Source organism: Numenius arquata, chromosome 27 (assembly GCF_964106895.1).
Source record: "Numenius arquata chromosome 27, bNumArq3.hap1.1, whole genome shotgun sequence".
In the NCBI taxonomy this organism is placed as follows: Eukaryota; Metazoa; Chordata; class Aves; order Charadriiformes; family Scolopacidae; genus Numenius; species Numenius arquata.
This window is the reverse complement of record NC_133602.1, coordinates 802,624-824,094: the sequence shown is the minus strand read 5'-3', so window position 1 is coordinate 824,094 and position 21,471 is coordinate 802,624. Positions and strand designations below refer to the sequence as shown.

Here is a 21,471-nt window from a genome sequence, read left to right as displayed (position 1 = left end):
CGTAGGCACCTGGGTCTTATAATGGACCGGGGGGCGGAGTCTCTGCTCGGGGAGGGGGCGGAGCCAACCATTGATGCCCCTCCCATGGGCGGGGCTAAACGCCTCAGTCCCTCTCCCCCCTCTACCCCCTTTCAGTGGGGCCGCCTTGGAACCGCCCGTGGGGAAGCAGCCGGGGTTGGACGGAACCACAGGCACCGCGGGGGGGGGGGTGTTTGGTAGGGCCCCCCCCCCCCAGCCACAGCATAAGAAAGGACCCACCACCTCCTTTTTTTTTTTTTTGGTAATTTTTTATGTAGATATTTAACCCTACACCTTTATCAAACATATAATGATGGAGTCTAGCAACTAAAAAAAAAAAAAAAAAAACCAACCAAAAAAAGAAAAAGCAACCAAAAAAACAAAAAAAACCAAAACAACAACAAAAAAATTAAAATAAATCAAGTAAAATTCCAACTTCATATAAAAGCCGCCGGGGCGGCCCTGGGGAGGAGGGGGGGGAGAGGGGGGGGGGGCAGGCAGAGCCCTAAGCCCCCCCCCCCCCCCAACTCCCCCCTTTCCTGGAGGGGGGGTGTGTCCGTCTGCGCCAGGTGAAGGATCCCAGATGGAATTAAAAAGTGATTATTATTAGATATATACACACACGTAGAAAGTCAACAGTGTTCCCGGGGGGGGGGGGGGGGGGGGGAAGGGGGGGAAGGGGCAAAACCCCCCAAAAACCCAAAATAAACCAAAAACCAACAGACACAGGTTTTTTTCCAGGTGAGCCGGGGGGGTGGGGGGTGGGGGGCAGAGGAGGGGAAAGGCCCCGAAGATTATCCTCAAATGGGTTTTTTTTATATATATATATATATATATATATTTGCCATTTTTGCCTTTTTTTGGTGGTTTTTGCCAGAGGGGGAGTGGCAGAGGAAGGCACAGGAGGGGTGGGGGGGGGGTGTCTCTGCCCCCCCCCCAACACCCTGCCCTGCGGCTAAAAAACATCAATCCCAGCAACACTCGGCACCTTTTGGGTTTTTTAGGATTTTTTTTCTTTTTTCCTGCTTTTGTTGGTTTTTTTTTTTTGGTTTTTTTGTTTGTTTGTTTGTTTTTTTCCAACTTTTTAAACCTCTAGTGGAAGCTTTTTTCATTCTTTTGCTTAAAACAATTTTTTTTTCCTTTTTTTTTTTTTTCTTTTTTTGTGTGGTTTTTTTTTCCCCTAGTCTCACACCAACTTGAGAAGGGAGGAGGGAGGGCGGGGGGGGGGGAAGGGGGAGAAATAACCAACCCAAAAGAGAAAAAAAAAAACAAAAAAAAACCCAAAAAAAACCCCAACAAAAAAAACCAAAACAAAACAACAAAAAAAAAAAAAGGAAAAAAGAAAGAAAAGCCAGAATTTTTAATTTAGGAGAAGGTTATGGGGCTGGCGAGGGAAAGAAAAGGAAAATAAAGAGAATATGGAAAATAAACCAAAATCCATCAAACCAACAACCAAGTCAAAGCGCTACTCGGCTGCTCCGGGGGCCTTCGCTGGGGAGGGGGAAGGGGGGGGGCGGGGGGGGCTCTGCTTCAGTACCTGGGGGGGAAAAAAGGGCGTTTTGGGGCAAAAAAGGGGGCTCCCCCCCTCCCAAATGGCGGCCGGGGCCTTTTCAGGCTATGGAAGGGGTCTCTGCTGACAAAGGGCTCTCGGGGTCTGAAGTCGGCCCGGGGGGTCCTGACCAACACCCCGGTCTCCCGGTGAGCCGGGGGTCCCATGGGACGGGTGGTGGCCCCCCCGAGCTGCTCCCGAGAGAGGGGGGCCATACCCAGAGCCTCGCGGGAACGGGGGGCCGCGGCGTGGTCCCGCTGCTGTTGGGGTTGAGCCCCCCCCGGCTCCCGGGCGACGGCGAAATGCTCTTTCATCGTCCCTTGGTGGATGGTACCGTGCTCCTTGGGGAAGGCGACGCCGGCGTGTTCCCCGGCGGGGGGCGGCTGGGCCGGGAAGGGGACCCCGGAGTGATCCCCAGGGACGGGGGGCGGCGGGGGGGGCGTGGGGAAGGGCACCCCGGCGTGCTCGACGGAGGGAGGGGGCGGGACGCCGTGGGGCAGGGAGAGGGGAGCGGAGGTTTCCTTGGAAAAGGGGTTGGCGTGATCCACCGCCGGCATGCGGGGAGGGACCGGGTGGTCCCTCGGGAAAAGGCCGCCGTGGTCCTTTGGGGGGGCGGGCGGGGGGCCGGCGGGGGGCTCCCGTTGGAAGGGAGTCCCGTGCTCCATGGGAGGAGGGGCGAGGGGCGGCGGCGGCGGCATGTGGTGCTCGAAAGCGGGACTGAAGTTATTGGTTCGGAAGTTGTTGACGCTCTCCTGGAAAGGGGGTACGTGCTCCTTGTAGGGGGGCGGGAAACCCCCCATGGCCGGCAGCTCTCCCGTCCCCGAGGGCCCGTTATCGAAGGCGTTTCCCCCGCCGCTCATCTCGAACCACCCCGCCGCCGCTCGGTTGGCCTCTCTCCCGTGTCCTCTATTCCCCTTTCCCAACACCCGAATGGATTCCACCGTCTGGATGGGTTCTCCCGACATCCCCCGGCTGGAGGCGTTGTGATACCCCAAGGTTTCGATGGGGGCCCCTTTTTCCTCCGTGCTGTCGGGCAAATCCAAGCAGGAAGAGGAGACCCTGGTCTCGATGCGATAGTGTTCCTCCGGCGGCTGCGGCTCGCCCTTGGCCGCTCCGGCTAAACTCACCCCTTCTCCGGAGCTGCTTTTGGAAATGGGGCCAAAATGCTTCTCCTCGGAAGGTTTGCGGGAAGCGTTTTTGAGCATGTTCTTGAATTCCATGGTGGAGGTGGCGGAAATGGAAGAAGCCAAGGATTTTTCCACGCCTGCGGCGGCGGGGGCACGGCCGGCTGGGCTGGAGAGGGCGTTGGGAGAAGAGAAAAGCGAGCGGTGGGGGATGGAGTGGGGCGAGTCCGGGTATTGCTTCTGCGAGAGGCCGGAATGAACCACCGATTTGGGTAAATTGTTGTGATTGGAGTCCGGCGCGAAAAACACATCGTTCTTGGCGGGCGAAGGGGATCCATCCGAGGTGGAATCGTTTCCCCGGAGGCCGTAGCTCCCGTACATCCCCGGGGAGGACGCCAAGGGGTCACAGCTCTCGCTCTGCTCCAGAATAGACCTCATGGACTGCGGGAAGGAGGACTTCACGCCAAATTCCTGCGATCTTTGCCCGTAGCTGGAGAGAACCGGCTGATATTCCGCAGCTTCAGAGAGTTTACTGGATTTTAAGATAGATTTGGCGGGTTTCTTCTCCAGGTTTAGCATGGCCGACGGCGGGGGGCCGGAGTAATCAAAATCGCGGTAATCTTCATCTTCTTGGAAAGAGGTGTCGGGGTAAAACTTCTCCTGGGAGGAGTCCATTAAAGAGGAGGGTATTTCCATGCTGTCCGCAGGCTGCTTGTAGAGAGCGGCCGGAGAGTCTCTGCCGAGGCCGAAGGGCCGGTAGGTGTGCACGGAATTGGGAAGTTCTTGTGGATATCCGTCATCCCGGCTCTGAAGAGGCGACCTCGTGCTGCTGGGAGTCGAAGAACCGGGGCTCATGATTTTGGAGAGCAGGGAGATGGTGTCAACGTTGCTGGACGTGGGTTTGTCCATCATCTCATCCTGGGTGGGGGTCCCGCTCCGCTCGTCCCGCACCGGCGTCCCGTCCACATTGTCCATGGAAGTGCTGGTAGGACCACGCTGGAAGTCAGAGGCGTGACTTTCCGTTGCGATGCTGGACCCTAAGCTGCTGAGAATAGGAATATTCAAGTTCAGGCCGCTGAAGCCGGGATTTCCCTTCAAAAAATTGTGGATCTTCATCTCCAGGCTGGGAGAAGGGGGTTCCGATTCCAGCTTGGCTTTTGAAATTTCGGAGGATTGACCCAGCGAGGTTTCTGTTGGCAAAAGGGAAGAAGGACTGGGAGGGTGGGAACTGGGAAATCCCAGGGAATTGCTTGGCGGCTTAAAACCGGAGCTCGACAGCCCTGGGGTATGTCCAACGGGAGCCTTGTTAACTGAAGTGGAGGAAACCTCGGCGGTAGAGGAGTTTGGAGAATAACCAAAGCTCTTGGAAATAAAGGACTGAGGATTGGAAGGAATATTCCTCCCCTTCAGGCAAGGAACAGTCGTGTTGGCCGGCGATGCCGAAGTGCTCTGCGACGCGGTTTCGCTTGACTGACCGGTGTTTCCAGCAACGCTCTGAAGTAAAGACGACAAACCTGGGGAAAAAAAAAAAAAAAAGGCAGCTGCGGTCAGATATTTGGGTAAAAGACAAGTCAACAAGAGGGAAAGGGTTCGGTATTTGTACCACGGACGTTGTTCCTTAAAATGACTTTATGTTTTAGCCAGAAAATAACTGGATTTTGCTGCATTAATATCGACGTCAGCACCCACCGAGGCGCAAACTTTCACCAGAGGCTCAGATTGATCTATAGATATAAATTCCAACATCTATCGGAATAAGTGGGGTAAAAATTCAGCCTGGTTTTGTAGCCAGGTTTAAAAAACACCTCGCGCTATGGATCAGGGCTACGCACACGAGGTGCAGAAGGAGGAGCAGCACCTCTAGGAAGGTTTCTGCTCTAAAAATGACCTCGCGTGGGCTCCTGGCCCCTTCAGCGCCTTGCCAAAGACATCACACATTCCAAATAAGTTTTTCTGCCTTAGTTTTTGCTTTAGGATAAGCAGAGCAACACCTTTCAGCGTGGCCCCAGAGTCAGCCCTTCCCTCAAAGCCCCCAAGCGGTACCTTGCAACGCTGGCGCGGTCTGAGTCTGGGTTTTGGAGAGAGCGGATAGAATACTTTCTGGAGTTATTTCCACTTTGGAGAGAATATTCGCTAAGGGGTTGGAAGGAGCAGATGGAGTCCCCATGCCGGGGGTCTTCAGGCCACTTGTAAGAGCTGTGGGGCTCGTCGGGGTTCCTGGCGAAGGTCTGGAGGCGGGACTGACACCTAGGAGGGAAGCACACACCGCTTACGTCTGTTGTTTCCTCAAGAGAAGAGCTTTTTTTGGCTCAAATTTTCCACAGCTCCTCCTGCAGCAAAGCTCCGCTGAGCGGGAGCGAAGAGAAGCTCAAAGCTGTGTATCAGAGAGACCCAGCCATGTTTTTTTTAAGTAGTAACTCATTCATGTTTTATTTTCACAACTAAAGCTTTAAAAGATTACAAAACAAGGCTGGACAGGCTGGAGAGCTGGGCAGAGAAGAACCTCATGAGGTTCACCAAGGGTCCTGCACCTGGGGAGGAAGAATGCCGGGCACCAGCAGAGGTTAGGGGTGGACCTGCTGGAAAGCACTTCTGAGGAGAAGGATCTGGGGGTCCTGGTGGATAGGAAATTATCCAGGAGCCAGCAATGTGCCCTTGTGGCCAAGAGGGCCAATGGGATCCTGGGCTGCATAGGGAAGAGTGTGACCAGTAGGTGGAGGGAGGTCATTCTCCCCCTCTGCTCTGCACTGGGGAGGCCACAACTGGAATACTGCATCCAGTTCTGGGCTCCCCAGTTCAAGAGAGACAGGGAACTACTGGAGAGAGTCCAGCGTAGGGCACCAAAGATGATGGAGGGGTTGGAGCATCTCCCTGATGAGGAAAGGCTGAGAGAGCTGGGACTCTTCAGCCTGGAGAAGAGAAGGCTGAGGGGAGACCTTATTAAACATCTAAAAGGGTGGGTTGGAGGAGGATGGAGCCGGACTCTTCTCAGTGGTTCCCGGTGACAGGATGAGGGGCAACAGGCACAAGCTGGAACATGGGAAGTTCCATTCAAATATGAGAAGAAACTTCTTTCTGGTGAGGGTGCCAGAGCCCTGGAAGAGGCTGCCCAGGGAGTGTGTGGAGTCTGGAGATCTTCAAGCCCCACCTGGATGCAGCCCTGAGTGATGTGCTCTGGGCAAGGAGGAGTTGGACCAGATGGTCTCTAGAGGTCCCTTCCAACTCCCACAAGTCTGTGATTCCATGAAAACTCCATTTTCAGCTCCGTGAAGCAAACCCCAAGGTCGGCACCGCTTCAGGACTCACCTGTGTTTTTCATGACAGACGTTAAACTGCTCAGAATGGAGCTGATCTTGGCCAGGTCCACGTTGGCCAGGTTGGGCAAGGCGAGGGCCGGTGAGGGAGGAACGGGCGCTGCGCTGGCCGCCTTGGGAGCCGGAGTGGCCGCAGGGGTCTGGGCGGGCGTCGTCACCGTCACCGAGGTTGTACCCGCCGCCGCGGTTGACGGTGCCGCTTTGGGGACGTTTTCGGCCTTGGCAGGGGCTGGAGCTGGAGCAGCCTGTTTCTCCTTCCTCTCTTCCACTGCATCAGAGGAGAACAAGAGCAGAACCATCACCCTGAGCAACCTCATCTACTGGCAGACATCCCTGCTCACGGCAAGGCAGTTGGACCTTTAAAGGTCCCTTTTCCAACCCAGACCCTCCTTGCGATTCTCTGTCCCCAAAGAATTCCAGGATTTTCCACGGGATCCTCATCATGGGGAATGGTAGGTCTGATTCCCGCAGGCTACGTAAAAACGTATTCCATGAGTGGTTTGGGAGATGGGAATGATGCTAAACTGGGACTTTCCTGCTCGTGGGCAGGAGATGGAAACCCAACAGCACCACCCCGCAGCCCCACGAGGGCTTTGTGCCTCCGCTACACCCCAGACGAGGCTCCAAAGGGCTCTCCTCATGCAATCCCTACACAAAAAAACTACTCCCTCAGAATGTACCAATAATTTTAGACGTATCATCCTCCACGTCAGAGAGCTCCATGTCTTCCACATCCCGATTATCCGTCACAGGCTCCGGAGAGATCATCTTGCGGCCTCCGGCCACCGGGGAGTGGGAATTATCCTCTTCCCCCATCCCCTGGAAAGGGGACTCGGAGCCCGTCGGCGACGGGGCGTCCATACTCGGAGAAGGGACAGGAGACTCCTCCGGATCAGGAAGAGTTGCTTTCAACTGGTCCAGCTTTTTCTTTAGGTTGCTCACTCGATTGGCAAAGGTTTTATAGGCCTGAGAAAGGAGGGACAGCGGAGTGAGTACCTTTTGTAGGAAGAGAGCAGGACGTCGCAATCACTTCCAGAAGTACTACGCAGCCTTAAAAACCACCTTGAATTACCTGTACCCTGCAGCCAGAACTAAAAACTCAGCTTTTCAGTGTGACTTGCGCTGAAAAACCATGGAAAAAAAAGGGAAGGTAAAACCTTTTTCCAGCGACTTAAAAGAATATTCATTAAAAATAACGTTTTCTAATAAATATTCTGCCAGTTAGGCTTTTTTTCTTTTTTTTTTGTAAGGTTGTTTGTTTTTACCATGCTTCACTGAATTCTTTCTTTGGTGATACACTTTGCATATTGAGCACAATTCGTGCAGTTTCCAGAATTTAGGATTTCTCAGACCAATTTTGCCCCCGTTTAAAAACGCGGAGGGGGGCTACAAAACTCCAGCCGCACACAAGAATTGATCTTCCGACCCAGGGATTTTTGGAACGTCTCCTTTTCTTGCCCGACACCTCAACCCTGCTCTCTTTCTGAAACCATTTGTGCAATAACAACATCGAATTTCTTCATTTTTCTTCTCGGTTGGACTCGATGATCTCAAAGGTCCCTTCCAACCAAGAAAATTCTGTGATTTGTGAATAGAGATGATGCATTTTCTGATCCCTGAGATCCTTTGTGGACACACAGGGGGACGTTGATCCGCCCGAGGGGAGTGGTTGAGGAACAGCGGTACTTACGTTTGCCACCACCTTGACTTCCTTATACTGCGCTTCGTAAAATATCCCGGCGTTCTCCAGGGCTTCGGTGAGAGAAGGGCCGTTTTTCACTTGCTTGTCCAAGCCGTTGACAAACTCTTCCAGCTTTGAACTGGCTTCTTCAAACTCCTTGGAGAACTTCTTTCCTCCTGTTTTGTCTGCAAGGAGATAAAGAGCCAGTAAAGAAGGTGCCACCCGCCCAAGGGGAAATCAGCGCTGGGAAGCGCAGCCTCAACCGGGAAGTTCAGACACCGGACACTCCCCAGTTCATCCATCGGTATCCATTAAAAAGAGGCCAAGTGGCTACCAGTCTATACCGGTTTTGAACTAGTTATTAGCGATAAATAAATTCAAGACATAGAAGTGTAAAATTTTACACTTTCAACCACCCAGAGAGCGTCCTTTCATTTTGGAAGAGGCAAAAAAATCTTGAGTTTCCTTTTTCCTTCGTTACTGTATTCCAAGGGTTCCAAACATCATCGGGGGGGGGGGGGGGGTCACAACATCCACGAGTGACCACGACTGTAAAAGGCTATTTTCCAAGACCGCATTCATGGATTTCTAAGCATAGCTAGAGCTTTCTGCGGTTTGACAATTAAATTTCCTGTTAAAACAGCTTAATCTCAGCCTCTTACTGCTCAGATCATTCACCCCCAACATGAGCTGCTTGGTATCGGGCTCACAGTTGGCACTTTCAAACCGCAGCCATTCATGGATGCCTTAATTAACTTAAATCTGAAATTATTTAAGAGGCTGTGATGAAGAACAATACGTGTTTTAATGATCTATGAATATAACCCAATACATCTTCATCACTTCTGCTCTGTTTGAGCTCTGTATCTGTGGGATTTACAAACAAGTTTAAATTCACAAAGGTTTTAGGCTCCTGCTTGGTGGCTCTTAATCCATTTTGCCATAAATTTTGCCATTTTACCCACATAGTGTGATTTCTGGTCTAAGGCTCAACACACCCGAGGAGCTCCCACAACTCTCAGGATACGTATTTGCGCCTCCTTCAATTCACAGAATCCCAGGATGCTATGGGGTTGGAAGGGACCTCTGGAGATCATCTCATCCCACCCCCTGCCAGAGCAGGTCCACCCAGAGCAGGTCCCACAGGAACGTGTCCAGGAGGGTTGGGAATGTCTCCAGAGACTCCACCACCTCTCTGGGCAGCCTCTTCCAGGGCTCTGCCACCCTCACAGCAAAGAAGTTCCTCCTCATGTTCAGATGGAACTTCCCCTGTCCCAGTTTGTGCCCGTTCCCTCTCATCCTGTCACTGGGCACCACTGGAAAAAGCCTGGCCCCATCCTCCTGACACCCACCCTTGAAGTATTTCTAGGCGTTGATCAGATCCCCCCTCAGCCTTCTCTTCTCCAGACTCAAAAGCCCCAAGTCCCTCAGCCTTTCTTCATCAGAGAGATGCTCCAGGCCCCTCATCATCCTCGTAGCCCTTTGCTGGACCCTCTCCAGCAGTTCCCTGTCCTTCTGGAACTGGGGAGCCCAGAACTGGTCCCAGTGCTCCAGGTGGGGCCTCCCCAGGGCAGAGCAGAGGGGGAGGATGACCTCCCTCCACCTGCTGGTCACACTCTTCCTGATGCCCCCCAAGATGCCATTGGCCTTCTTGGCCACCAGGGCCCATTGCTGGCTCCTGGGCATCCTAAACCAAATTAATTTGGGTTTTGTAGGTTACCTTTTAAGCATTTAAGTGTTTCAGTGCTGCAAACATCCACTCTCATGGTGGAAAGCTGCTTCTCTTTCAGCTCTATCTGGTCTTCCGAGCGCTTATATAGCAGCAATTCGTCAATGAGAGACTGCGGCTGAAAAAAAGGAAGCAAAACAAGAAAAGCATCCTCATCACATTCCGGGGAAGAGAAGACCGGCTGCACAGAGCCACCAGCACAGACCTGCTCCAGCGACAGATAAGATCTAACACAGACACCAACTGGGCCAATCTCGGCATTTTTAACCTCAAGTCACACAGATCAGCGCACTCGGGCTCTGGCAGGGGCTGTAATTCTGGCTGTGATTGTTAAGAGTAGGGACAGGCCTTTTTTATTCTTTTTTTTAAACTCTACTGGTGCCCACATGTTTTATTAACACGCCAAACTCCTTTGGGGGACCTAATTTAGATAAATTTCTTGCCACCAACTCCTCCTGGGATACAGTTAATTTTCTTCCTAGTAGCTGACGTGTTTTGGATGGAAGAAGAATGTTGGTAACACATATTGATTTAGTTGTTGCTAAGTGATGTTTATACTAAGTACAGGACTTTTTCAGCTTCCCATAGAAGCTGAGAGGGAGCACGGACACGGCGAGCTGCCAAAGGAATATTCCATACCATAAATGCCATGCTCAGTGTCGCAGGGATCTGCGATCGCTGCTCGGGACAGGACAGGCAACTGATCATCAGGGGTCAAACAACTGTATCGCATCACTTATTTTTTTTATATTCTTTTACCATTATTATTACATTTTTCTCTTCCCTTACTATTTTCTATTAAACTGCCTCTTCTATCTCAACCCACGAGGTTTTTTTCCTCCTTTTTCTCCCTTCTTCTCCCTACCCTGCGGGAATGGGAGGGAAGCGAGTGGTCCCAGTTGCCAAGTGGGGTTAAACCCCAACAGCCTCCCAAAACTCTTCCTCCAGGAGGAGGATCTGACCGACCCCAACAGCCCGCCCCTTGAAGCGCAGGACCCGTGGACGTAAGCTACGGCCCAAGGACAGGACAGAGGTTTGTGCGACAGAATATTTCCACTTACTCTGAATTCAGCAACAATCTTGGACTTCAAAGCAGCTTTCGGGTTCGTGGATGCTGTTGGAATAGAGAAAAAGCAGAGAGAAATTAAGGAGCTACACCCCGACTAAACGTCAGTCACAAAAGGCAGTTCTAATAAAAAAATACTTTAACAAAATTCAAGGAAAGACTCGCAGGCTGTTGTGACTCATTACGTTTTCCCCTCCACACAGAACGTCCCTCAACGCTCGGGCTTTCCGTCACCTAAATGGGACACGGTCACGTGCGGCCGGATTGTGACCGAGGTCAACAAATCACACTATAGCTTTTAATTTCTTTTATTATTTATTATAAACATTTCCTGCGCGTCCCTTTTCCGGCTCTACCGTCGGGAAGCCAAGTCCCTGCAAGGGTCCATTTAACAACCGAGGAGTTTATACCTCTCTAGAAGGAAGGTGATGTTATTTCCTAAGTGCCAGAGTTAGAGCTGGCAAGGGCAGCCCAGCGTCTCCCTCAGACAGGGTCTCCCTGCGGTACTTCCTAGGCTTAATCAATCACGCTTTTAACCTTAAAAAAAACCTCTCACACCTCTATTCTGCCATCTTATTAACAGAGCCGGGGGAACGAATCCTGCTGCCAAGAGACACTAAATCCGTTGGTTTTTGGACAAAACAGGAGAAACATCTGATAAGAAGCAAAACGCTAAACCCTTCATCCACGCTGGACAGAGCAAATTATTTGTTTGGGGAAGCAGCTTGTGATGTTAAAGCAATTCTTAAACTCTTTTATTAACCTTCTGATCTCAGCACTCGGACAGGCGGGCACACCTAACGTTCCACCTTCTCGCTTTACGGACCATTCAAGGCTTTAACGGATAAGGAGATTAATAAAATCGGTATATTATAAACACATTTCCTGCTAGACTGCACTCCCGGTGCTCTCGGATGGACCAGTTCATTATCTGCACCGCCAGCTTCGAGGTTTCTTTTCTCCTAGCACCTAGTTTTGCTGTCGAAGACGTTCCCGAGCACCAAGGTAGTGGCCATCTCCTACTGCCAAAGCACACGCTTCTCTCTGTCTTCTCTCCAGCTCTGAATACTCTAACACCAGTCTCCGAGAGGTTCCACCAAGCTCTTTACTGTTCGCAACCTCCGCTCGCATAAAGATTTAATTTTTTTTTTTTATTTCACACTCCATTCCTTTTAAAAAAAAAAAAAAAAAAAAGTGGTTTTCTAGCAACAACTCCTCGGTGTTTTACGTATTAGTCTGGGAGGAGGTTTACAAGCCTGGAAATCGCATGCTGGCTCATGGTTTAGTCCAGGTACTTTGCCCGCTTTGGGGCTAATCTTCCTTCTCTTCCTCGAGAAGGTTAATTCCTATATTAGTTCAGAGAGTTCACATTGGTTCCTTACTTTGCGATTTCTTCCACGGCTTATTCGGTTGTTTGTTGAGAGTTTCTTTCAGCTGCTTCTGAGTTTTGAAAGTGGTACCTGGAAAACATTTCAGTTTTTGCAGTCTGGCGTTACGGGATTCCTTCAGGAATCTGTTTTTTTTTTTTTTTTTTTTGGTGCCGTACGGTCGCACGGTTAAAAGAGTGAACAGAAATTTGTTTTAAAATACCTAGACCAACGTCCTTAGAGGAGCTGCTGGATGCCCAAGAGAACCTAAGTTTACTCAGGAATACAGCAACCTGGGGGATGGTCTTCCATTTTTAAATCAAGTTTCTGTTTGCCCTTACGCTATGACAGTTCAAAAAAAAAAATAAAAAAAAATCACAGTAATGACCAGACATAAAAGAAAAAAAATAATCACAAGGCATCGAAAAATAAAACTCAGCTCTTTAAGTAGGTTTTTACCAAATGAGCATTCAACAGGCAAGTTGGGAAAATACCCACAATACCTAACTTACAAGTAATTTGAGATATTTTTCGAGTTACAAAAAATTAAGAGATTTCAGAACTTCTTCATAAACTTCAGCACTTCAACATAAACTTCACTTTTCAACATGCAACGCCCGACCGAGGCCTTTTCACGTGCCGAAGCCCCAACCCGAGACGCCGCGTTTCTCCTGCCGGGATGACGACGGGGAGGGGGGGGCTCTAAAAACCGCGCCTGAGGATTTCCCGAAGCACCTTTAGCTCTTAACGATGTAACCAAATAAAGCAGAAACGTGGACTGATTTCCTTCAAGTCTTTGAGTATCGGTTCATTTCTGGTTTTAATTGATTACGCGTGTTTCCCGTTAACATTTGCAATTTCAGCTTTTAAGCAGAGTTTTTTCATCATTACTCGAGGCCACTTTGCCCTCCAGCCTCTTTCCTGCACCACAAATATTAATAAATCCAATTTATTGCTAAAAGGGACGGGAAGGTAGAGCCAGGGACAAAAGTCCTCTGCCAGGGGACCCTTTTCAGGGCCTGTAGGACCATTTTACCTTCGGGTTCTGTTTGCTCTGAGCCGGAATGACTCCAGCGCAGGGGAAAGGATTCAGAACCGTCTTTAAAAAGGTACAAAACAACCCCGGGAAGAGGCTGAATTTAGCACTGCTCAGGTATTACACCTCGCCATTTTAAAGAAAGAAGATATATTCACAATAAATTCGTTTTACTCAGCGATTCCGGACGTCTTCTTTAATCTCACGCGATAGTTTGGAAGGTAAGAAAAGGGTTAAGTGACTTACTCAGAGCTTCTTTTAGTGCCAAAATGGTCTCCTCGGGGTACACGTTTCTGTCCTCCCAGATTTTGAAGATTCTTTCGATAGATTTGGAAACGGATGGATCCCTGAAAAAAAGAAGAGCACGTTGGGTTCTCCTTCTCCCCAACACCGTCATTTCTCCTGATTCTAGAAAGGATAATAACGTAAATAATTATGTGTTTCAATCAAAACTTTAAAAGTCCCTTCAGACTAGGAAGTTCTCTCTCCAGGTGATGACTTTAGTTCTGCTCAAGGGGTCCCAGTGAGACCAAGGCAGCAACTGCCTCTTTCTTCTCTCTTTTGCTTTGGTAGCTGATACTCCCAGAATTTTTTCTCCCTTCTCCTCATTCTTGGCATCTATTAATGGTATTTTCAACTCTTTCTTCTGGCAACTTACATTTAAATTAAAGCTAATGAGCAGTCCCGCTTTAACCTTTTCCCTGCCTCATGCTACGTTCAACCACCTGCCTTTTTCTGTTCTGAAGACACAAAAACCAGCAACATCACGTTACTACTAAAGGAGCCGCTTTATATTTTTACTCCTTTCTGCCCCTTAAAGACCATCTGGTTTGAGGAAGGTTTGGAAACCAGAATGGAGGGCAGCTGTGCCCTCCCAGAACGATGGGACAGGGCTCCTGGACACGTGCCACGGCGAGATCTTCTCATCCCACGTCACTCTCCTGAATTAAAAGTCTCCAATTTCCAGCCAAGCACAAAAACCACCTTTGAGAAGGCGTTACCTCGACAAAAATTAACAATTTTAGCAGCACAGGAGCCAGAGAGAAGCTCGCAGAAGCCAGGCAGGGATTAGAGTGGCATCTGTGATGCTTGTTCTCCTGGTGGTCGACCACAGGCAGGTTCCTGGAGACCGCAAAGACCTCCTCCTCCTCTTCCTCTCTGTCTCATCGCACCCCTCCTTTCTCCGAGTGCTCCCCCGAGTCTGCCACCGTCCCCTCAGCAGCAGCACAAGCCACCGGTGCCTCCAGAGTTGCAGGGCACGCAGGCATCGGTGCAAGACTCGCCCCTCGCACCCCTTCACGTGATAATTTTACTCAAACGAGACCCCCATGCAAATTAAAAGCCAGCTCTAGCACGCTCCTTGTTGAGAACCTCAAACCCACACAGCTGTTTGAACGAAATCCTTGAAATTTATGTTTCTAGAGAGTTTGAGATGTTAGAAAAAAAAAAAAAAGAAAAAAAACTGCAGGTTTTTTTGGAGCCATTCGACCTCCCAACACGCCGTTACTTACTTCACCAGCGAAGCAGCTTCAGGAAGCACTTCTGCAAACGTATCCCGAAAGACAATCGCGTTTTTTCTCTTGCAGTTCTGTATGACGTCATTGGCCAAGTAAAAAAGGTTCAGCCGATGAGGAAAGGCAGCTAAAGACAGAAAGAAAATTCAGAGTCATCATTAAATAGAAGCAGTCACGTCAGATGCGTTTAGCTAACACTTAAGTGCCTGCTTTTTGGGGGGGTTTTCAGCATTTCCATCAACGGCGTGTCCAAGGGGCAAGTCCAACGGTGAAAACTGGGGATTAGGGAGGAAATATTCAATTTACAAACCATTTCCAGCTCTTCCCAAAAACTGAATGCTTGGTAATGTCAACCTGGACACTGATTGGGGCTTAGAAAGGACACAAAAAGCCACTGACCCTGTGCTATTTCTGCGATACCCACATTGGAAAAGAAGTCGTACGGCCTGAGAGATCAGCATCACCCGCGGTAAGAGACTGAACACAAAAAAGGCACCAACTTCTGCAGGGAAAAAAAAAAAAAAAAAAACAAACCACAACCTCCAACAGCTCCAGAGCGTGCGTCTGGTCCGGTCTCCAAAGCTCCAGCATTGCCCCGTTTGGCTACTGACTCAGTGCAATCTCCTACTTAATAATTGAGAGGCCACTTATTCATATTTTCTAAGAATCACCATGTATAAAGCTGCCGGTTCCTCGGATGCTGCTGCCTTTCCCAGGTGGGATGTAACGCCAGCTTTTGTGCCGCACACAAAGGGCCCTGGATCCCCGTCCCTTCTCCTCTAAAGATGGATTTGGCCAAAAATATCTCCCTTGTCCCCGCGGAGCCGGCATCGACCTTCGCACCCAGACCTCCAAACAACGCACCTCTGATCTTCCTCACACCCAGCTCCGAATTTAATTATTTCATCAAATCTCTTCTTCAGTAGCAGCACTCGTAGCGCCGTAAGCTCATCCACATGCTAATTAGCTGCTTCACTTAATTTAACCACACAATATGAGGATTTAAATATAGGAACGGTGACAATAGATGGGTCTGTTTCACGTGCCTGTGAGCTCTATCGGGCTCCCACCTCCCCAGCCGCATTAGTAATCCGAGTTTTTAACTACAAATCCCTTAATTCTCTTTCCCGCTTCATTTTCCTGTTGTCCCGACTTCGGCAGAGCCTCTTCCCGTGGTACTTTCTCTGGGTTTCCCATCGGGAAGCTTTTAGCATCATCCCAGGCCCAGAGCCCTCGGCGGGAGCTCTTACTGACACCGTGTTCACAATCGGTCACAGAAAAACCCCCAAACCACCCCTTGCAGCAGCTCCATCTCCTCCCGCTCAAAGCCAAGCAGAAATAAAGCCAGGAATTTCACAAACCTCTAAGGAAGAGCCACTCCATGAGTATTTTTCCAAGCTCCCACGCTTTTATCGGAAACTAATCATTAAATCTTATCGCCTGCCTTTTTTTCCAACGTTCCTCTCTGATGTGGAGAAGTGGGCCGGTGGCCACCAACAGACTTCTGGCAAGGAGCCCATCAAAGTAGGAGCGTAGCCACAGAAATAGGGGACGAGTTCATTTTTAACACGCTGAATGCAATTATTTAAAAGCCCTATTACAAGGCAGAGAATCCCTGCTCACGAGTGAGACGGCGTGCTTGCACACGTGGGCATGAAATTTCAGGAAGAACTTCTTTGGTGTGAGGATGGTGAGTGAAAGCCTGGCCCAGGTTGCCCAGAGAAGCTGTGGCTGCCCCATCCCTGGAGGGGTTCAAGGCCAGGTTGGAGGGGGCTTGGAGCAACCTGGGCTGGTGGGAGGTGGCCCTGCTCGTGGAACTAGATGATCTTCAAGGTCCCGTCCAACCCAAACCAGTCTATGATTGTATATACCGGTGCTTTCCAGGACTCCTCTCTGTGCACAATTCTTGCACGCCCTGTCGCACGTCTTTCCTGCAGAAGGGCACGATCCCGGCTGAGGAACGGGCACCGGGAAAGCAGACCCATGTCCAGCACCCACCGAGCACAGGAGTCTCGGCAGGCAGCAAGCTCGCTTTGAAAAGCTCACGCCAGGAACGTTTTGACCATACGAGCTCTATGCTGACCTACCAAAATTAAGGGATAATTTAGCAAGTTGTTTGTTCAAAATGAAGATCTTTCACCCGGCAGCCTCGCCGGGACAGCAAAGCTGAGGACACAAGCAAGGGCTTAGCTTGGTTTGATTGTCAAATCCTCAACAGGTTGTTGCCACGAAGCGAAGAGCCTCCAGGAGCCCCTAAAAGTGCCGCTGACTCTTCTTTCTCGTTGATGGCACTGCTGAGTGTCCCTGTAAACCGGCGGGTGAGCAAGAAGCGTCATCCGGCCCCAAACCTGGGCTAGGAACAGCGTGGTGGGTCCAGGGGACAGCCACCCCCCCTGGATGTCCCTGCTCCCTGCAGTGGCCAAAGGCACGAGACCCGAGCCCGGCATCACAGCCAGTTTCTCGCCTGAAACTTTGCTCCTTTACATATTTTCCAGCTATTTTTTTTGCTGGATGTATTTCTCCTCATTCCCACCGGGCTATTCTAACACCGTTCCGGCAGCTGCCATATCAAGGAACCTCAACTTCCACATCCCAGAATAAGCTTTTACAGCAATAAACACAAGCCCAAGGTTGCGTTACCAGAAACTGTTATTTACAACCTTCACCCTAAACGTGTTTACGTGGCAGATCGGGGACAGTTTGAGGGAGAAGAGGAGCGAGGAGTGCTCTGCTCTGCCCGGAGGGCTGGAAATCCAACCGGAGTGATGCCGCGCTCACCCCCCCGGCTTCCCAAAACGATCGGGAGGTAGCTTTCTCCAAAAGAATCTATCAGATCATCATCTCATCAAAAATGGGTTTTCTGCAATTTAATTAAAATCCCGCACTCCGCTGCCAATTCACCCCCTGCTCACTGGATGCTCTTTCTATCCCAGCGATGTTATCCACCAGCAGAGACAGCGCTGACGGCAGATCTTAATGACATCACGCAAAATAGATCTTGAAGATATAAAAACCCCTTTGATTTAAACGATTCAACATACGCACGGCCTTCAAACGCAGCAGAAAAACCCGCAGCCAACTTCAAGAGAAACACACGGAGCACGGCTCGCGCCATCACCTCCACCACCGTTTCCACGAGGCCCCACGCAGAGCTCAGCCAAGGCGGAATTAATTTAGCCTCCTCGATTTAGAGCTAATATTTATAAAAACAAGATGCACCCAAATTGCACAGTAGGAAAAAAAAAAATAAAATAAAATCAATGCTAGCTTCGGATTAGACCAATACCTAGGCTGCAGACAAGCTGCAGGAAGAAAACCAAGAGCCTTTGGGTCCTAAATGCACTTTGGACAAGGGGTTTCAACCAGGTTACGCAACTGGTCCTATCTGATGGGTGAACGGCTTCTTAATTACTCTTAAGACTGCCTTGGTTTAAACCAGAGAGGAAATAAAATTGCCTTTTTCTTGTCTATATAACTGAGCCCACCCCAGCTTTTTTGCTGAGCTCCAGGACAGCCCTCTGCTCCACCGACCGACGTCTCCGGGGCGGCCGGCCGGCACGTGGTATTTCTAATTTAACTCCCATTTAAGAGCTGTTCATGTGGAGACACCGATGAGACGACCCTCCTGCACAAAAGCTCTTAATTAACAACAAAAACATCCCAGAGGTAAATTTATCCCAGCATTACTTCGCAGAAATATTTATGACTTGAAGCTCTTGGCCAACAAGCGTGACCGGCTCGCACTGGGGACAAGCCTTGTCCCGGGAAGGGAGATGCTCACGCCAACAGCAAAGCATTTAAATACCAGCACTAATTAATATTTTTTTTCTGAAAGGACCACATTATTTGTCCAAATAGACACACCTTTGGTTAAACTGGAAATTTCACATTATCCAAAATAAATACCTAACAGCAAAGCGCAGAAAAATCAGCCGAGATTTGGTAAAACGAAGATGCTAGGAAATACCCACAGCAAAACGCAGTCGTTTCCTACGGAGAGTGTGTGTGGGGGGGGGAGAGAGGGACAAACCACCACGCCACCCCCCACCCCCCCCCCACCCCGGGTGGCAGCACCCATAGGATCACCAACGCTCGGGTGAAATCCCTTCGCAGCCCGAGGCAGGAGCACCGACTGCCCCGCAGGACCTACTTACCCTGATTTATAGGAGATATAGAATAAAAAGGGCCATTTTTCCCCTCCCCGCTTGACATTTTCTCCAGGCTTCCTGCAAGAAACCACCCCCAGCCACACGCTGGCACCCCCGGAGGGAGCCGGGGGGGGGGAACTGCCTTACACAAGGGTTTCACGCTTACAAGAGATGCCCCTCTAAGAGATATGAGGGCACTTCTCCCCCCCCAATTAAACACAGGCACCTTCATCTGCAGCTGGGGAGGGTGCCAAGACACAGCCCCCAATCCCACCGCATCCATCCTTCACAAGAAACTCCCTGGAAAAAAAAAAGCAGCTTTTCCGCATTCTTAGAAGTTGGAAGTTAACTCCTTGGAGTTAAAATATTTAAAAAGCTGGAAAAGGAACCCAAAAGTAAGCTGTGCTCTCCATGATTAGCACTGAACTCCTCTGGTTGGGACTGTGACTTCCCGCTGCGTGAGAACATGGAGAGGCCCATGGGGCAGAAATGAAGTGTATCCCGAAGGGAAAAGCAGGGAAAAAAGCCCCAAATAAGTGGAAAGTAACCAAATAATCAGGGCTCAGGGCACAGCAGCACCACAGCCGCTGACAAAGGCTGATGAGATGCTTAAGGAGGTACTCGGACAAACACAAGGGGTGTTGAGGGGAGATGCCTGTGAGGGACTCATGGAATGGTTTGGCTTGGAAGGGACCTTAAAGATCATTTGGTCCCCCCCTGCCCTGGGCAGGGCCACCTTCTACCAGCCCAGGTTGCTCCAAGCCCCCTCCAACCTGGCCTTGAACCCCTCCAGGGATGGGGCAGCCACAGCTTCTCTGGGCAACCTGGGCCAGGCTCTCACCACCCTCACAGCAAAGAACTTCTTCCCATTATCTAACCTAAATCTCTCCTTTTTCAGCCTAAAACCCTTCCCCCTCGTCCCATCGCTCCCCTCCCTCATCAAGAGTCCCCCCCCAGCTTTCCTGGAGCCCCTTTAGGGACTGGAAGGGGCTCCAAGGTCTCCCCGGAGCCTTCTCTTCTCCAGGCTGAACACCCCCAACTCTCTCAGCCTTGAAAGCGCTCGCCCCAAACTAAAACACAAAGTCCAGGCTGTGGTACCCCCCAAAGGTTGAGGGGCAGAAGTCGACAGGGCAGGGACAGAGCAGCAAGGGGGAACAATTAAATTACTTTTGATGAGCTTGGGAAGGAGGGAAGGGATAATGGAGGAGTGCAAGAGGGAAGGAAGGGGCAGCGCCAAAGCAGCCAGCGTCTCTGGAATCTCGGCCACCTTGGCCAGGAGCTGGAAGACGAATGTCAGCCATGGAGAAGCGGCAGGAGTCCAGGGAAGAGTCTCCGCTCCACGAGCCAGCGGGACGGGAGCTGTGGGATGATAAACATGGGGGAGTTGCACTGGCACAAAGGCTTCAGGCTCCTGGCGAGCAGCCGGGCAAAGCGAGGACCTGCCCCAAAGAGCCTCATTGTGCTGACCCTGACCTACAGCAAGACGTTCACTGAGGTCCTAGAGGAGCCAAATGACCAAGTCCAGAGGAATCTGCACATCCCAGAAAGACAGAGGAGCTGGATTTTGTTTGGAAGGGCCGTGCTCGGAGCAAGAGGGAGAAGAGGACCAAGGACGGAGCCAGAGGACAGCCTAGTGACAAGGGCTGTCAGAGGGGAGAGGATTTCCAGGAGAGGGGGGCAATGACAGCGAGGCAGGAGGGACCAGGACCAGCTTCTCCTCACCGGCAGGTCACAGGGACCAGAGAACAGCCCTCGGGCTCTCACCTCACCCTCTTTAACAAGATGATATGTGGACAAGAAAAAACATAAAGCAAAATCTAGTGGGAAGAGGGTCCTCCGCACTTTGCAGAAGGGCCTCGATAGAGAAAAACCAAACTATCCCGAACTTTACAGAAGGTTTAGCACAAACCAGAGCAACGCTTTGGGACGGGAACATAGTTATCTTCGCGTTACTGCAAAGCTTCCTTCATAACTCCCTGCCACTGCAGGGAAAACCTTCGCGCGGTGGCGAGACAGCGGAGATAATGCCACCTTGTTTATAGACTCCTGAAAACATTAACTTTCCCACTCTCGGGTCACCGCCGCGTCACCCGCGGGCACTCACCAAATCCGAGCGTTGGCACCCAATTCGTGCCCACAGCGGGCTGCCTTTGCCCACGGGAGGGGGGCAGTGACAGTCCCTCACCCCACGGCGCTGAACCATCTTCTTCCCCCCCCCTCCACTCCCCAAGCTCTACAAACAAGGTTTTAGCAGATCCCAGCCAAGCGCGGGCAAAATTCAGGAGGTGGAAGGTGCCACCGTTCAGGTGCAGCCACCCCGTTTCTGGGGTGGTTTGTTGTTGTTTTTTGGGGGTTTTTTTTTGGGGGGGGGCGACAAGGTGATGCTGAGCACAAACCCTGCCCAGGGGCCACGCAACCCCATTTCCCAAGGGCCAGAAAACCTCAAGAGATTTCACTTCGCTGCCTGATGTGTGTGTGGGGGGGGTGTCCCCCAAACCTCCGGCTGCACCCCATCTCCTTCCCCCCTCGCCCCCCACCAACCGCAGCAGCCCACCCCGCGCCCCGTCCTCGCTCGCCCCAACGGGCACCGGGCTACTGCGAGGTGGGCGAACGCTTGCCCGAGCACAAGACACAATCCCCCCCCCCCCCCCCTCCCCAGGCCGTTTCCCCGCACTCACAGCGGCGCAGCCACTTCATCCAGTGGTAGACGATGGTGCTGTGGTGCCGCTTGTTCTCCAGGCACCAAGAGGAGAGGCCCTGGATGGACTCCATCGTGTTGGTCACCGCCTGCAGCTTCCTGTCGAGCGAGGCCTCCAGCGCCCCGGCCGAGGAGGAGGAGGCGGCGGCCGAGGAGGAGGAGGAGGAGGCCCGGCCGCCGCCTCCGCCGCCCGCCGCCATCTTCCCGCCCTGCTCGCCCAACCGGGC

The 21,471-nt window shown here is 51.2% G+C and overlaps 1 protein-coding gene across 1 annotated transcript; it reads right to left on the bottom strand.

Moving 5' to 3' along the window:
* Positions 1 to 1,548: 1,548 nt before the first annotated feature.
* On the bottom strand, positions 1,549 to 21,444 carry RPRD2 (regulation of nuclear pre-mRNA domain containing 2). Its single transcript, XM_074164532.1, has 11 exons — positions 21,225 to 21,444; positions 14,396 to 14,525; positions 13,131 to 13,231; positions 11,864 to 11,941; positions 10,477 to 10,529; positions 9,407 to 9,533; positions 7,696 to 7,871; positions 6,686 to 6,971; positions 5,998 to 6,273; positions 4,735 to 4,938; positions 1,549 to 4,205 (listed from the first exon to the last, which is right to left on the bottom strand). The coding sequence occupies exons 1-11, from the start codon at positions 21,442 to 21,444 to the stop codon at positions 1,549 to 1,551; spliced, it is 4,308 nt and encodes a 1,435-aa protein (XP_074020633.1).
* Between the last annotated feature and the right edge of the window lie 27 nt (positions 21,445 to 21,471).

Bases quoted from the DNA above. Each gene is read 5' to 3' on its own strand.
- RPRD2 (XM_074164532.1), bottom strand. From the start codon at position 21,444: ATGGCGGCGGGCGGCGGAGGCGGCGGCCGGGCCTCCTCCTCCTCCTCC. The intron at 7,872-9,406 runs GTAACCTACAAA...ATCTCCTTGCAG, and splicing joins AACACTTAAATGCTTAAAAG to ACAAAACAGGAGGAAAGAAG. The intron at 6,274-6,685 runs GTACATTCTGAG...CCTCTGATGCAG, and splicing joins TGATACGTCTAAAATTATTG to TGGAAGAGAGGAAGGAGAAA.